General features: G+C 40.9%; 1 protein-coding gene across 1 annotated transcript; it reads left to right on the forward strand.

Moving 5' to 3' along the window:
* The first annotated feature begins 141 nt into the window (after positions 1-141).
* Positions 142-14313, forward strand: MIA3 (melanoma inhibitory activity family, member 3). The gene is made up of 24 exons (XM_009576412.1): positions 142-294; positions 447-572; positions 930-1061; positions 2294-2315; positions 4467-4555; positions 4710-4787; positions 4875-4985; positions 5837-5908; positions 6124-6228; positions 7028-7150; positions 7264-7387; positions 8238-8293; positions 8375-8465; positions 8598-8736; positions 10453-10554; positions 10652-10712; positions 10803-10838; positions 10930-10997; positions 11303-11400; positions 11516-11647; positions 11860-11928; positions 12057-12133; positions 12995-13151; positions 13533-14313. Exons 1-24 carry the CDS (start codon positions 142-144, stop codon positions 13859-13861), a joined length of 2550 nt encoding a protein of 849 aa, XP_009574707.1. The 3' UTR covers positions 13862-14313.
* The last annotated feature ends 1422 nt before the right edge of the window (positions 14314-15735 follow it).

The following is a 15735-nucleotide window of genomic DNA, read 5'->3' on the forward strand; positions in this document are numbered from 1 at the left end:
CCAAGTGACATCCCCCGCCCCGCCCCGAGGGAGACGGGCCGAGGCGGATGTTGCTCCGCGTCCCTGAGGGGGGTCACCCCTGCCGTACACCTGCCCCGCTCCCTTCGTGAAGGGGCTGTTTTTCCTCGCCCCCGCCCCGCGATGTGGGGCAATCCCGCGGGAGCGGAGGCGTCTGCTGGCGTCAACCCGGGCAGGGATCGCTGCCTGGCCTCTCGCCGCTCCCCGGCGCTTGGGGGGAGAGGGTGCCTGCGAAGACAGCAGCTTGCCCCTAGGTCGGGCTTTGCAGGGGGAAGTGTGCGCCCTCATTTTAATCTCACGCTTCTGCCAGTTGCGGCCAGGGAGAAGGCAGGGATTTCTGTGTGGCTTTCCCAAAAAACAGTTTATTTTCCGAGCGCCATGTCTGTATCAGCCCTGTAAACTGTACCAGGTATTCACACCTTTTTCAGGCAGTTGGTGCTCTGTGGCCTTCAGAGAGACGTGTGACGAGACACATGGCATATGACCCTGTGACCAGGGTGACAGCGGGGAAAAGATCTGAGCCGTTTTTACTGGATTGTTACGAACGTCCAGCTGTAAAGCTAGTTTTTTTCTATATTTTTCCATCCTTATAGCTTTATTTGGAAACAGATCAACTGACTACTAGTGCTGTGTAACACAAAATGTGTGTATTGGCTTATTTTGTTGTAGCCGTTCTTTGCCAGCAGATTGTTACTGTCAGGTGTCTTCCAGATACTCAGACTTCTGAGTTGAAATGCAACCATCAAGCTGCTTTGTGGTTTTCTTCGTTTTCAGTTTTCAGAAAAACTGCAAGAAAGCTCTAGATGGTTCTCTGGTTTTATGAGAGGAATAAAAGCATTTGGCAGGCTGTTTATTTTGCCTGAGTATTTAATAAAAACATATTCATAGTTGTCAATGTTATTGGTTTTCAGTTGGTTGCTACCCTGCCTGAGGAAATTCGTCCTGGGCCTGATTTCCATGGACTTCCATGGGAGCCTATTATTATCACTGCCTTAGTGGGAATTGCCACACTTGCTGTAATTTTCTGGAGAACCTGCCTTTCAGTGAGTATACTTCATGCTTGCAAGCCTGCTGATATTTCACTTGCTGACAGGTCTTTTGTATAGTTAAACTGTTTCAGCATTACCAGGGTTAAAGCAATATGTAGTCTTTCGCAGTTTTGCTTTTTTAGAGCATTAATATGAACTAAATGCTGGGCTTAATAGCTAAAGTAAGTTGTAATTTTCTTCACGCTAAGAATCATTTCCTTTAAGCTATTAATTGAAGATTTTCTTTTTAGTAAGGGGCAGTTTTGAAATCAAAATAAGGGAGTAGATGTAAATCAAGAAGGCCGAGAAAAGGGTCAGCATATCTTTGAACTGAGAAGCCTTCCATGTGTTTGAGCCTGTTGCTGACTATCTCCAAAACAAGCAGTTAATCCTTCCCCCGTCATATTGTCCAGCTGCTTGTAGGTGCTGCATTTAGAAACCTAAACACCTGATCCTAATTCTCACTGGAGAGCTCTTTCCCCACTCTGCTCCTCACTCTGCATTTGTCCTTCTCTTTCCTACACAGATAATTTTCTGTGCAAGAAAAATAACCATCACCGCTCTTAAGTATACCGGTGCATCTCCTTGGGAATCGATAGATGAGAATCAAATAGGATAGTTTATTTTACAGCTGTCCAGTTCAGTGATTATATGCTCTGGAAGTCTGTGGAACACTTTATCTCTGCTTGACAAAAATACACTAAAACTAAATATTATCTGTAATAACACTGGTAGTTTTTTTCCTTGCTTAGTTTTGATACTGAATACGCTAGGTCAGTTTCAAATGCAAAATAGTGTTAATATAACAGCATAAAAAGAAAGCTTCTGAAATTCTTTAACGGTGTTAGTTTCGAAATGAGCAACTGTCATGTAAACATATATTGCTTTAAATGGATCAGAACTGGGATGCAAGTGTTTTTTGTGTTTGCAAGTTCATGACTGTTGTTTGATGCAAAATGGCTTCATTTTCTTTGTTGCAAATTGGATGTGGGCAGTTACTGCTATCCTTTTAGCGACTAAGTAAAGTTTACTAAGGCTCTAGGACAGGGCATTAACCTAGAAGCTTTTATTAGAAAACAGCTTAAGCTTGTTTGTAGTGTTATTCAACACTCTTGTTGGCAGCAATAGATGTGTTTTCCATGTGCTTCTTTAATCCATGTGTAAGTGGTAACTTTTTGTCTATAGGAAAAATTAATAAAATTTTTCACTTACCACTTTTATGGCTAATTTTTTTTTTTCTTCTGTAGGTAAAGAGTAGAATATATCAAGGTAAGTTTCTTTTTTTTTGTGCTTTTCAGTGTACTCAATGCTTAGGCATGTAAAAGTTTTGAAGATTGTTTCAGAGGACTAAGTGTCAATTTTCACTCCCTTTCAAGGAGAATGTTAAGTCTGGGGTTATGGTATAAGCTAGGCTGGCAGATGATACTTATCTGCATCTGAGGATTTCAGTTTTGCTTTTGATAATGCTTTGATTAGGAGAGACAATGCAGCTCGCACTTGCAAATTAAAGAAAAAGGCAAGGAAAAGCTCCACCTTGTTCAACATAAATGTGATCCATTGGTTTACTGGTACAGTGGCAGTGCGACAGAGTTTGTTTTGGTTTTCTGACTAGCAGTGAATCTGCTTTTGCTTGTTGCTTCTCACAAAAAGCAGTAGCTAGTTCCTCTTGCCTTTTTGGGTTGAGGGGAGCCTGAAACTGCCTGCTGTGCAGTTGCAAAGAGACCTAAATGGAGACCTAAATATGCAGATATTCCTGTGGCTAGCACGTTGCTTTTTACAAGGGCATTTCTCCAGCTTCAAGTATATAAAATTAAGGTGTACTGAATGGAAAGGAAATAGAATTCAAAGTAGGGCAGTTGCTGAAATTCGTAATTGAATACAAAACAAAAATATGAAAGAATTGTCTTCACATAACTCTGCCTGTTTCCTCTTCACAAACTGTGCTTGCTACTTATCTGTCATTCCTCTCTAGTTTCATTGTAGTTATACTGCAGTTTCCTTCTATGTAATTAATGCAGAGTTGGTGAGCTGAAAAAATCCATCTTGGATCTGTAAGGAGATTTCGGTGCTGCAAAACAAATACTATTGGAGGGGGAAAAACATTGGTATTGGAAATTACTTAGCAGCCCGCCTTTAAAAAAAAAAAAAAAAAAAAGGATGAACATAGATCTAATCCCCGTTTTACTTTTTCCCCCCAAATATTCTTCTGTATAGAAACTACTAAAGCTAAGAGCAAAGAAATATTTTTCAAGCATGATGAAGTTCATGTTGTTATTAAAATCTTTATCTAAAAGGGAGGAATATTAACAGTGACAAAAATGCATCAAGAAATAGATTGCATTTGGAATCCCAAAGATAAAATCTATTATCCACTCTTTCTCACAGTAGTAAAATTGGGAGACGAAGCTAATGCAGGGATTCCTGCCCCCCTTAAGCTGCTGAGAACTACCTTGTACCTCAGCAGTCTCTTGTTGGCTCTCCCCTCCCCGGAGCAGGAAGGGCTGGGGATCCTCTGGCCCAGAAGCCCTCATGTGGGAGGGGAAGGAGGAGTAGCAGTTGCCATTGCACCCTGTGGGATGCAGTTGGAACAACCAGTGCTTCCTGTTTGTGCTGCAGGATTTGGTGTGAGGCAAATGGGGCTTGGGATGTTCAAATACGGGGGTGCTTAAGGACTTGAAGAAGAATGACAATTGGATGTTTCTTGAAATTAATTTGCAATAAAATAATTTAAGTATGTTAATGATTTTTGTTGAATCCTGAGGGTGGGTTGGCGACTTGTTTAGGTTGAGAAACAAATGCGTGCCTAAAGAGCTGTTGCTCGGTCACAGCCCTTTTGAAGTCTGTGAGCAATAGTGTCTGTTAGAAAGCCGTGCAGTTCCTTGAGGCTTACTGATGCTGTCTGGTAGCTGACAGTCTCTTTTCTGTTCCCAGTAGGTCTTTCAGGGCTTTCAGCCTATTGTCTTTGCTGACCAAACATTCAGTTTCAATACAGCAGGAAGAGGTGGTTGTTAGGGAAGGTGTTGCATCTCCCTGAGTGTCACAGGGGACTGAGACTGCTTTGATATCCTCACTGCCAGTTCTTCCCTTGAATGTACTTCATCTGTGTGTAGCCAGCACCTTACTCCGCTCTGCAGTGCGTTCTCGGACCAGCTTCTGTGAAGTGGATGCAAGAGCTATATGCTTTGTGTCAGAGTTCAATGCTTTACTGTCTTGTTTTCAATCCTAACTTTAAATGAAACCTGGAGATGCATAGACTCCTGCAGAAAGGGCCGACTGCCAGGGAATTGACACTATCCTGATTTTTGCTTTAGTCCTTACTTGAAACGTTCCGTAAAGTGGTAGCAATGATAGCTTTGATTCCTCCCCCCCCCTGCCCCGGATATGAAGTACAGTTACTGTAAGCTTTCTTTTTCTTCCTAGTGACTGAAAAGCAGCTTGCTGAAAAGATTAAAAACCTGCTACAAGAAAAAGCAGAAATCTTAGAAAAGATGTCAGAATATGATCAAAAGGTATTGTTCTAGGTTCTCGTCCTTTGCTTCCTAATTTTCTGTTATTGGTTTAATGACACAGTCAATGCAACAGCTAGTATATTTTTATTTTCTATTCTTACTGAATACTATATTAACAATTCCCTCAGTTCTGTTTGGTTGTTTCTGTGCTTAGATAAAGGAAGCAAAGGAATCTGTGAAAGCGGCCCAAGAACAAAAAGACGTTCTCTCCGATGAAACTGCAGGGCTTAAGGTAAGAAACAGTTAACTCTTTCTGTACTGAAAGCAAAAACATCGATAAAATAACTTGCTTTAGTTGGTCTTTTATTCTTTTTTTTAGGACACTGTCAAAGGACTGGAAGAAGCAAATCGTCAGCTAGATGACAAAGTAAAAAATCTGCACACAATGCTTGAAACAGAGAGAAAAAAGAATGAGAAGAAACAGAACAAGGCAAGAGCAATCACACTGATGTCTTATATTGTCTTTAACTTAATATGCCATAAAAGCTGTTTCACAACCTAATGGGTAAACAGGTAGAGGTAGAGCAAACAAGATGGACCATCTGAAGAAGAACTGAAATGTGATTTCAGGTTCATCCCAAGCTCAAGGGGGAGAATCTATTGATTGCATGGTGGTTGATTGTTTGTTGGGGTTTTTTTGTGGGTTTTTTTTTTGTGTAAGATCTTGATGAACTTGTGTGGTTGTGAGCTTTCACACACAGACGGTTTTATTCAAGTCATGGGCTAGTCTAATACTTCCTAGCCAAAGCCAGGAAATTCCTTAGCAATGTGGGCTGAAGGTTTCAGGTTGGTAAGAGACATTTTCTTGTACTTAGAGGAAGCATCTAGTTCTATAGTAAGTGTGAAGATCTCCAAGCTGCCTGTCACTCTTCTTGTCTAGAGGTACCTCCTTCTCTTTTTTTTTTTTTTAAAGCCTAGTTTTCTGTAGTAATGGTAAGCTCCAACAAGTCCTTTGGTGCTTTGATCAAAGGTTGCTAATGACAGCTGCACGTGGTACTTTCGTTCTAGACTGCGCAGGTGTAGCAGGAACTTTCCTAGCCACGGACAGGCAGAGTCACAGGGGGAAGTTGATTCTCATATGCTGTGTGTTTCTATTCCTTGCCTTGCTGATAAGGCAGTGCTATGTTGCTGCTAGTCTAATTGCTGCTCTAAATGGGAATTTGTTAGTGTTTTGACTTTCCTTTTATGGTTCCGAAATATACAGATAAAGTAATTACACACTTGGGCTAAGGCATGTACCAGGCTAATACAAAGTCACTGCTCATCTTTTTTTTCATATAGATCTCTGAAACCCAGAAGTCCTTGGAGGAACTTCAGGAGGCTATCAGTGTGCATTCTGTAGAACTTTCAGAGGTAAAGCATTATCTACACCCTCGTAACAGTCACACATACAGGTTCTTGTACCAGGAAAATTCTTATCTAGGATGTAATTGAAAATGCTAGCTTGGCAGATTCCGGGTTGTTTGTGCATGTATACCTTTTTCTTTTCCGTTACTAGGTAATATGTAGCTCTTGCCCCATTACAGTTTGACTACATGTCTTTTTGTTCCTTTTTGTTTCATATGTAGGTGCAGGTAGCCCTTAATGAAGCTAAACTAAGTGAAGAAAAGGTGAAATCTGAGCTTCATCATGTGCAGGAAGAGAATGCTAGGCTGAAAAAGAGCAAGGAGCAAGTAAGTTATGCCCAGGCCAGGCAACTGTGTTTCCCTTTCGAACGAAATATCGGTGCTTTATTCCTAGTTTACTTGAGTATAGCTTCAATGTGTCTCCATTTTCTTAACATATCAGAATTCCATATTTCATATTACCAAGATAAAATTTAAACCCCTTGCGCCTGCCTGCACAGGTTTTTTACGCTGGTGAGCCACATGTCTTCAGTATGAAGGCTTTGCCAGTTCCAGTGATTCAGTTTTTGTCAGCAACTTCACAGAAAGTCTGTGCTGATGTGGTGGTCACTGCATGGTCAGGAGATTGTTGCTTGGGATCAGGACTGAAGGAAGTCATGGTAGAGAATTGCCAAAAAGCAGTTCTGAAGCTAAGCTAAATGGGGAGGGCCTTTAGCCCTGAAATGTCATGAGAGTTCTTTTACAGATAATAGTAAATATCTGTCTGTTTTCTTTCTCCATATATGAAGCAGATGGCCTTTTAAGGAATGTGGTTTGATTACCTCTAGACTGCAATTTAATTCCTCATATTTTGAAGTGTGTGAGCAGCTTGGTTCTGATGTTAGGATATTAGCTGAGAAAATGTCATATTTGTAAAATCACCTAATAATATAAATTGCAGAAAGATTCCCAGCATCCAGTTCTACCAATGGACTAGTGTTGAGTGTGATAACAGAGAAGTATACCCTTTATCTGTGATCTGTGGTGATCAGTTACCACCAGAGCTGGTAGTAAAATATACTTTAATTACACATATCCTTTACTAAAAATAAAACAAGTAATCATCTTGCCTTGGTGCTTCATATAGCTGCTAAAAGAAGCTGAAGGTTGGAGTGAGAGGCATACTGAGCTCAGTGAGCAGATCAAACTGTATCAGAAGTCTCAGAAGGACATAGAAGAAGCACTCGCCTACAAGGAAAATGAAATTGAAGTAGGTTCTTTATAACAAGCTTGCTTTAAATATTACACATCATAAAATACTTTGGAATACTTTACAAGATGCAGAGCGATTCTCCTTCAGTGAATCTTTGATTTCATTACTAGGTTTTAACTAACTGCATTATGCAGCTGAAGCAGCTCGACATGGATTCAGCATCTGAGGCCAAGAAGGATGGTGAAGGGTGTGAATGGAGCACAGGAGACGATCTGGCCAATGGAGAGTTGCCAGGTACAGTAACCCTACCTGCTGGCTGATATGCCCAGTGGCTAAAGCGTAGGTGGTGGTATGTTCATGTCATGTCATACGGGGGAACGAGGGGAATCCATGCATGTAGCTGCCTGTGAGTTAAGAGACTGCCAGCTTTAATCCTCAGACAACACAAAATACCTCCTAACAGAAGGGAGAGACCATTAAAAAGGCCTTTTTAGATTACTGTTTAGGTATATCGTAAGTGTAATGACACAGGTTTAAAGATTGCATATAAAGGTTAGCAATTAAGAACATTCCAAAAGCTGAGAGTCTTAGCTTTGTTGTTATGCTACATTTATTTTTAATATGAATTTTTAATGAGTATTGTGCTTACCTTCCGGTTAGATAATTACATTTACGTAGTCACATCTTTTAAATCTGAAAGACTGAAATAGACATTTTCAAGACTGTTCAGGAAGTTTGTCATTCCTGATGTTACACATGTATTTACTACATCTCTGGTTTTGAAGTCTTTTTTTTAATTTTCCTTTTTTCTAACCATATAGTATATGTGGGCTGGAAATTGGCACTTTCTGATTTTCAGATAGTATGTCCGATAACAGATACTGCATTCGTATTAATGTTAGTGTGGTGGCTAGAAGAAGTGACAAGAAGGAATCTTCTGAATGCCTTTTGGAATATCTAATAGCTCTGTTATGCTGGTCGTGGAATTGCTACTGTATTTTGTTCCTCACCTCCCTCTTTTTTTTTGACCACGTAAGGAGACCTATCCCAGATTAAAACGTAGGGAGTGTTATTTTTAACAGCTGTGGAATCCAGGGAATTGGGGTTAAGAAACAGGGAAAACAAATATATTTTTCTCTTCTAGATAATGAGAGTGAGAAGATGAAGACTCAGATTAAGCAGATGATGGATGTCTCCAGGGTATGCTGCACAAGATATCTAATAAATGCAGCCACGTTACTGCTATGCCTAAGATGATAAATTTTCTGCTCCTCTTTTCAGGTAAGAACTATGTTATCCATAGTTGAAGAAGACAGAAATCTTCTGCAATCCAAACTGAGTGATGAAGTAACAGCAAGATATGAGCTCGAAGGTAGGCTTAGCAAAAGGATTGCTTAGGCTGAAATGATGTTTGTAGTTTAAAAACAAAGAGAGCATTTAAGTGGCATAACGGTTCTTATTGCAACTTTCTTAACTTCCTCCCCTACCTTTGCTCCTCCAACAGAGCAAATAAAAAAATTAGAACATGACTCCTGTTCGCTCCAGTCAGCCAAAGCTCGGCTGGAAAATGAATGCAAAACACTACAGCAGAAAGTGGAGATTCTTGGTGAACTTTACCAGCAGAAGGAGATGGCACTCCAGAAGTAAGCCTTTCATTACTCTTCCACAACATAGCATATTATCTCATATGCACTATCCAAATGCTCTTTGCTCAGTGGGATCAAATAACTTCAAGTTGTATTTGGAGTGAAAGGTGATGACTACTGTTTCAGTACGGTTAAAGCCCTTTTTTAATTTTTCCACCATTCCAGAGATGCTAAAAAGACTGTCACTCTGCATGCACAATATTGCCTTCTACCATAAAAAAAATCAAAAACAAAACCAAAAAACCCCCGACAAGTTCTGGAGAGGGGATATGGGTGGCTTGGTCTGGAAATTCTGTGGTTGCTCTGTCACATTGTCCAGGAATGTCAAGGAGAGTAGAGTGGCCATTAAGATTTGTTTCAGTTACTCAGATCTCAGTTGAATAAGTCTAAATCTCATAATGTAGAAACTTAGTATTTTAGCCTTGTGAGCTTTTTGCATTCTCAAAGGGCTAAATTAAGGTTGAGTTCATGGTGATAGATGAGATGAATGAATTGCTAGCAGTGAAGAACTAGTTGTGTATCTGTGTTCATTCCTCACTTATTTATTCATTTATTTACTTACTGAAATGTCTGTAATACCATCTCAATGTTGTGGGGAAAATTTGAGATAGGATTCAGGGACATTTTCAGCTAAATTCTTTAGGAAAACTGAAATTGTGGTGGAGAGGCAATTGCAACTTCCAAGGTGCAAGTGTGGAGGCTGGGGGAAGCACATGGTTAGAACAAGCTAAGGAATTGAGTCTATACAGCACCTCAGTAGTGAAACTGCCTGACCTCCTAACTTTAGGATCCAGGTGTAGTAAACACATAATGGAGAGGTGAAGGACAGCCCACCTTTCAAGGAAAACTTCCTCTTGACCTCTCTGAAGGATTTCTATTCCTTCCAGAACTTGTAGGAAGTTACACTGCCTGTTACTACTTCTTGATTCAAATGAAGGACTTCCTGAAACTTTTGTCTGGAAAACTGTTTCCACATGAAGCCAAGGAAATGGATTATGTTGAACTGGCTATTAGCAGTAGTCAACTTACTACTAGTTTAATGGTTCCAGTTTTGTGGGATAGCTCTTGTAAGTTAGAAACACATTATGGACCTCTTAAATACTTCCAGAAAAATGTCAAAAATAAAAAAATTAGTGAACAATGAGGTTATAAAAAGACTGTGGAAATTGCTCATATAATAAATTGGTATGGAGAATGCTTGGAAAAAAGCTTCTTTCCACACTGTTGATGACTATGGAATATGTTTGCCACCTGGGCCGTAAATTCCCCCTTTTTCACTACACATTCATTTCTTCATTTCCCTTGGTTAGATGTCAGTTCTGCATATTTCCTTGTTCGTACCTTTGTAAATCTGGATTACCATTTGTAGAATTGGTAAGTAAACTACAGGATCTAAAGAGATGAACTGTTTGCAGTTAGATTCTGACAAATCTTTAGATACTGACAGAACTTCCCGGTCAAATCTGCGTCCTTAATTTATACATAAAGTGTTTGTCTGTTAGTTTCAAAAGACAGTACTTCTGTCTCTTTTTTCTAAAAAAAAAAAAAAATCTCTTTATTCTCTCTCTGTATTCTCACGCCTTATTATAGATTCTGATATTGTTGTTAGCAGGGGACTACCTTGATTTTGAGTTGTAGTAGATGTAGGATGGTGGAATGTATCGTGCTTTTTAATTTTTTTTCTTCCCCCACCACCCCCCGCCTCCTGTGCAGAAAACTAACCCAGGAAGAGTACGAGCGTCAGGAAAAGGAGCAGAAATTGTCTGCTGCAGATGAGAAGGCTGTGCTGGCCATCGAGGAAGTGAAAGTTTACAAGTAACGAGTTTCTGAAGACTCTTGTTTTCCTTTATTTCAGCTATTGAAGAAAATTCATTTAAACCTCTCTTCTTCCCCTCCTTTTCCTTTTGTACAGGCAAAGGATCCAAGATATGGAAGAAGAATTGCAAAAAACAGAGAGATCTTACAAAAACCAGGTAAATTTCCTGCCTTCTGGTTCTTGTGTCACCTTTTACTGCATACTAGTAGTTGGACAAAATAAGGTAAAATGCTTCTTTTCTTCTCAGATTGCTGCTCATGAGAAAAAGGCACATGACAATTGGGTAAGAATGTTCTTCCTTTTCTGATGCAAACAGTTTGTATTTGACTTCAGGTTGGTGCAGTTAATGCAGTTGGCAAAATTTTCCCTAATAGCTTATTGCCCGCTCTGCTGAGAGAGCTCTGGCTGAAGAAAAAAGAGAAGCAGCCAACCTGAGACAAAAGTAAGTACAGTACAGACCATTTGTATTGCTCTTTGAAAACATTCCGTGTTGCTTGGGAGAGAAGGAGCTCAAACAATGCAAGGTGCTCAGTTAACCTGCTTGCTCACATGTTATTTGCTTGCTCACATGCTTATTTGAGTTACTAATTTTAAACTACTATTAAACTGTTCTGATGGTTAAAATAAGATTTCTTGGTGAAAGCTGTAACATTTTACAACGCAGTTTGCCTATGATACTGTCACATTATAACAAATACAACTCACATGTATTATTTGAATAAAAAAAACTTTATTTTTTAAAATTAGATTAATAGAAGTAAACCAAAAAATCGTCATGCTTCAAAGACCATTAATTGTAAAGCCAACTCCAGGCAGACCCGATCGCCAAGTCCCACCACGACGAGGTAAATGTTGCTGTTTCTCACAAAACTTTGGTCTTTCAGTCAGTATATCCTAAAAAAATGAGGCTATGATAAGTTGTAGAAAAGTAAATCAAGTGTTTTTTCTTCTTTGGCATAGGGCCCTTAAGCAGAGATGGCTCTTTTGGCCCATCACCTGTGAGTGGAGGAAATCCATCACCCACACAGATGATAGAAGTTCCTGCTCGGCCCCTTTCTGCTCCTCGAAGGGAAGGCTCAAGAGGTGAATTTGGTAAGGAATGAAGCTTCCCTTTTGTGATAACTGTCTCTTACGCTACAAACTCAAGAACGCTAAGGTCTGATCTTGGTTCTAGGGGTAGTGGTAAGTATTGATACCTGCTTTATTAATACACAGAGGGATGATTTTTTTTTTTTTTTTTTTTAATATAGAAATAGCTCAGGCACGTGTTGATTAGGATCTCTGGGGTTCTTGTTTCCCTTAAGGTGCAGTGGTAGATGGCCCCCCTGCTCCACGAAGGCCACCGGAGTTACCTGGAAGAATGTCTGTTCCTGGTAAGTTACGTGGCCTGCAACCAACTGCAACTTACTCAGTTATTCTTTCACTTCAGAAATGTGATTTGAAAAACCATGTTCCTTATCCCACAGCAGGGTAAGACATGCATTCATGACTCTCTTTACAGATCTCGGGCCTGCTGTAGCATCTCTGATCAGTAGTGGGCCAAGAACCTCCTCCCCTTCCACAGCAATGGATGGAGTGGTAAGCTGAAAAAACCCCAACCTTCAGGAAGTATTTCTAATACATGATTCACTGTACTTCCTGCTGCTTCTTTAACTGTATCATGTTCTGTCTTGTCTATATCCTGTCACTATCCTTATTTGCTGTCCAAAAAAAAAAAAAGCAACCCTCTCCCAAAGAGTCTGAAGCCCCCTGTGTAACTACTGATTCACCTTCATCTATCGAACCAGCTACAGTGAGTATTCGGAGGCTGAATATGGCGTTACTCTGCTTTGATGGAGAGGAATAACAGGCTTGGTGTTCTGAACTGCTAAATAACAAAATGCTCTGCGAAACTAACCAAGGGCTTATACCTCTGTCTCAAAAGGTTTCTCTAATGATGAACAGTTGCTGTCTGGTTTTTATGGAATTGAGGAAATGAGATCTTTCTTGTTAAGGACTGCAGGCAAACACTTTGGAGTGACTACAGCAATAATCCCAAGAAGCTGACTTACCTGTGGTATTTAAGCACAATTCCATACGTAATTACAGGTGCCAGGCCCTTTACCAAAGGGGTGTCCACCGAGGACACTTCAAAGAGTGTCAAAGAACTTTTCTTTAGTACAGCTTCAGCTAAAGAAAACTTGTCATCTCAGAAGGTACACTAAGCATTCACTCCTAGGTAGTGCAAGCAGTGTTCTGGGTGAAGGGACAATGATGGCACAGTAACTTTCCCTATTTTCTACTTGGTTAATGTGTTTTGGGGTGTGGTTTTTTCTTTTCTTTTTTTTTCCTCCCCCTCCTCTCTTCCACCTCTTAGCCTTTGGGTGAGTGGTTGTGGTGTTCAGCAGTGTTCTCTGATGCAGCGAGTAACACACTGAAGTATAACCTAATCTTGCACAGGCGAATCCTAGTCCCAAAGGCCCACCTTCTTTCCCTGGGACACCTATCATGACCTCCCCAGTGATGGGACCTCCACCTCCACCGCCTGTTCGCTATGGACCGCCGCCAGCTCCTCTCCGTGGGCACTTTGGTCCTCGACCTCCTCCCATGCCCCTAGGTACGGTTGCGTTGCCGCGTGCTGAAACTTAACTTTGCCCACTGTGCTTCTCAGAAGCCTGCTACAGAACTGAGATCTGCCATCCACTAGCACACAGCTTCCCCATGCTTCCTGGGGTCTAGCTGTCTTGTTCAGTCAGCTTGGACAGGTGGGTTGTTTCAAGCCTCCTTAATGCCAAGGTGTTTTTCCTTGTTCAGTCTAAAATGGAAACCAGCAGCCAAAAGTCACTAGACGATAATCCACAGCCTGCGAAGTCTGCATGTGACAGGGGCCCACCCCAGAGCTGCTCCAAAAAGTGAAGAAATGAGGAACAAGTCAGGAGCTTCACCATTTAGGTTAAAGCAAGATGTCATTTAATTCCTTGTTTTCCTTTCCTTCTAGTTCGTGGTGCTCCCTTGCCACCTCCAGCTGCAAGAGATTTCTTACCTGGCCCACCCTTGGGAATGAGAGATCTGCCTCCTGGCCCGCTACCGCCTCCTCCAGATCCGAGAGGCTATGGTCGTGGGCACCCTCCTTTTCGACCCCTAGGTCCTCCTGGCCCAAGAGATTATCCTCCAGGTCCACGGCTACCCCCACCTGGTTCAAGAGACTATACGCCTTCTCCTAACAGAGACTTGCCTCCACCAGGACCTAGAGACTACCCCGCAGGCCCTCCGCCACCACCGGCAGGCTCAAAGGACTACACACAGCCTCCAGTGCAGAAACCCTAACTGCAGCGCCTGGTCAGCAGCTCAACGGAATGGACTCTAGCGTACTTCCTGCAGTCAGGATTTTAGGAAATGGCTCTCTGTTTGAAGCCATTTGTCTCATTTCAGTATATTTCAGCTTTTGCGGGATTAATTTTTATCCAATTGCTACAGACTTATGTGCATTTATGATCACCTTAAACTCATCCATCCTCTTGGGCTGCAAGAACCTTTTTGTGATGGACTTGAACCTACTCTAAACGTGCAATAGAAAGGAAGTACCTGTGTGGCTAGTTTTAATTAAATGTAGCCTCTGTAACCAGTTGGTGAATGAACTAATTTCGTGAAAAATGTATATCAAATCATTTCCTGTGGAAATAATTTTTAAGTAAAATGCTATCCTACCTGCCTTCTCCATCACATCATTAAGCTGCAGTTACTGTAGGCCAGGGGTTTACATGAGGACCGTGAGGTGTTTAAAAAAAGATGTCTGGTCAGAGATCAGAAGCACAAATGACACTGTATTCAAAGGAAAGTTATAATAAAAAGCAAAATTCCTTTTGCTAAACCCTGAAGGCTTTGTTTCAGTGCCATTTTTTATTCAGAAGGGACATGGGTTCAGTAATTTAACCAGAGAATGCTATAGCCGTGACCAAGTTCAAGAACTGAATCAAGGCTGAATAACTGCTGCTGCTGCAAGATCAATGACTGCATTACCCTTGTGCTGAACTAGCCTGGTGTGTTACGGATTTGCTTCACATCATGAGGACAATGGGGGATGCAGCCCTCCTCAGCTGAAGGGCAGTACAGAGCTGGAAACCTTTACGAAGTTGTGTAGTTAGTGTGGAAATATAGGTGAATGCTCCAGGACTCTAGAAACCAAGAAATTTCATAATCACTTTCAAGACTGACTTGCAGCATTAAGAAAGATTTGAGAGTTGAGTTTTCATCTTACTCAGTATTTAAGACTGATTCAGCTTCCTGGCAGTAAGGCTGTATTTTTACAGCCTTTTTCACTTACATTAATTAAAAAAAAAAAAAGTAGTTTTCCATAAAGCACAGTGGGTGTATGTAAACCATATTAACCTGTATTGCTTTAAATCAGTTTGCATACACAGAACACTGGATAGCTTTAAAAACACACCCTACACTTGCAGATGTTCAAGGAAGTCCCTGAATGTAAGTGTTAGTACAAGGATGAGTATGTAGTATTTGGCACAGCAGGCCACTTACTTCTCTAGACACTAGGGTTTTTCAAAAGTGCTCTGTACAAAAGCAGGCCTTAAGGAGGGGAAAAAAAAAGGGAAAAAACTAGGAATAATAAAAAAACCCTACTGAAAGGCCATTACAGCTTTACTGCCAGAGTACAAGCAGCCATTAAAGTTGCCGTCTCAGTGTTACATTCTTCCAGTACAAGTATTAAGCTTTAGATTTAAGATGAAAGACAAGACAGGACATCACTAAGCATAAAACAATACAAGAGCTTGTGTTGTGGGGAGCAGTAGTTCTTCCAGTGAAAGACCATTCACAGAAAAAACACAAAGGATAGAAGCAACTTTAAAAATGGTATTTCACACTCTACAGACATTAATTCACAATTAGTTAAATACAAAGTTCTACTTGTGTATTTAACAAGAAATACTTCAAAGTTGACATTTCATATAACTGGAGTTAATACAGACGTCTACAAGCTGGGGAAGAGTCAAGGTAAGCAGCTGAAACAATGGGTTTGTAATTCAAGTGAACGTGTTCAATTTGCGTAGTGGCTAATGACACGCACGTTGATGAACATTCGTGTTTGAAAGTCAGGCTCTCCGAGTTCAGGCTCCGTCCTTCCCCCACACCACGTGCTGAGATGTTCAGCGCCTCCTCCCCTGCCCACCCCTTAACAACCTGGA

This window comes from Fulmarus glacialis, unplaced genomic scaffold, assembly GCF_000690835.1.
Source record: "Fulmarus glacialis isolate BGI_N327 unplaced genomic scaffold, ASM69083v1 scaffold45594, whole genome shotgun sequence".
NCBI lineage: Eukaryota > Metazoa > Chordata > Aves > Procellariiformes > Procellariidae > Fulmarus > Fulmarus glacialis.

Bases quoted from the DNA above. Each gene is read 5' to 3' on its own strand.
- MIA3 (XM_009576412.1), top strand. From the start codon at position 142: ATGTGGGGCAATCCCGCGGGAGCGGAGGCGTCTGCTGGCGTCAACCCG. The intron at 5,909-6,123 runs GTAAAGCATTAT...TTTCATATGTAG, and splicing joins ATTCTGTAGAACTTTCAGAG to GTGCAGGTAGCCCTTAATGA. The intron at 7,151-7,263 runs GTAGGTTCTTTA...TTTCATTACTAG, and splicing joins ACAAGGAAAATGAAATTGAA to GTTTTAACTAACTGCATTAT.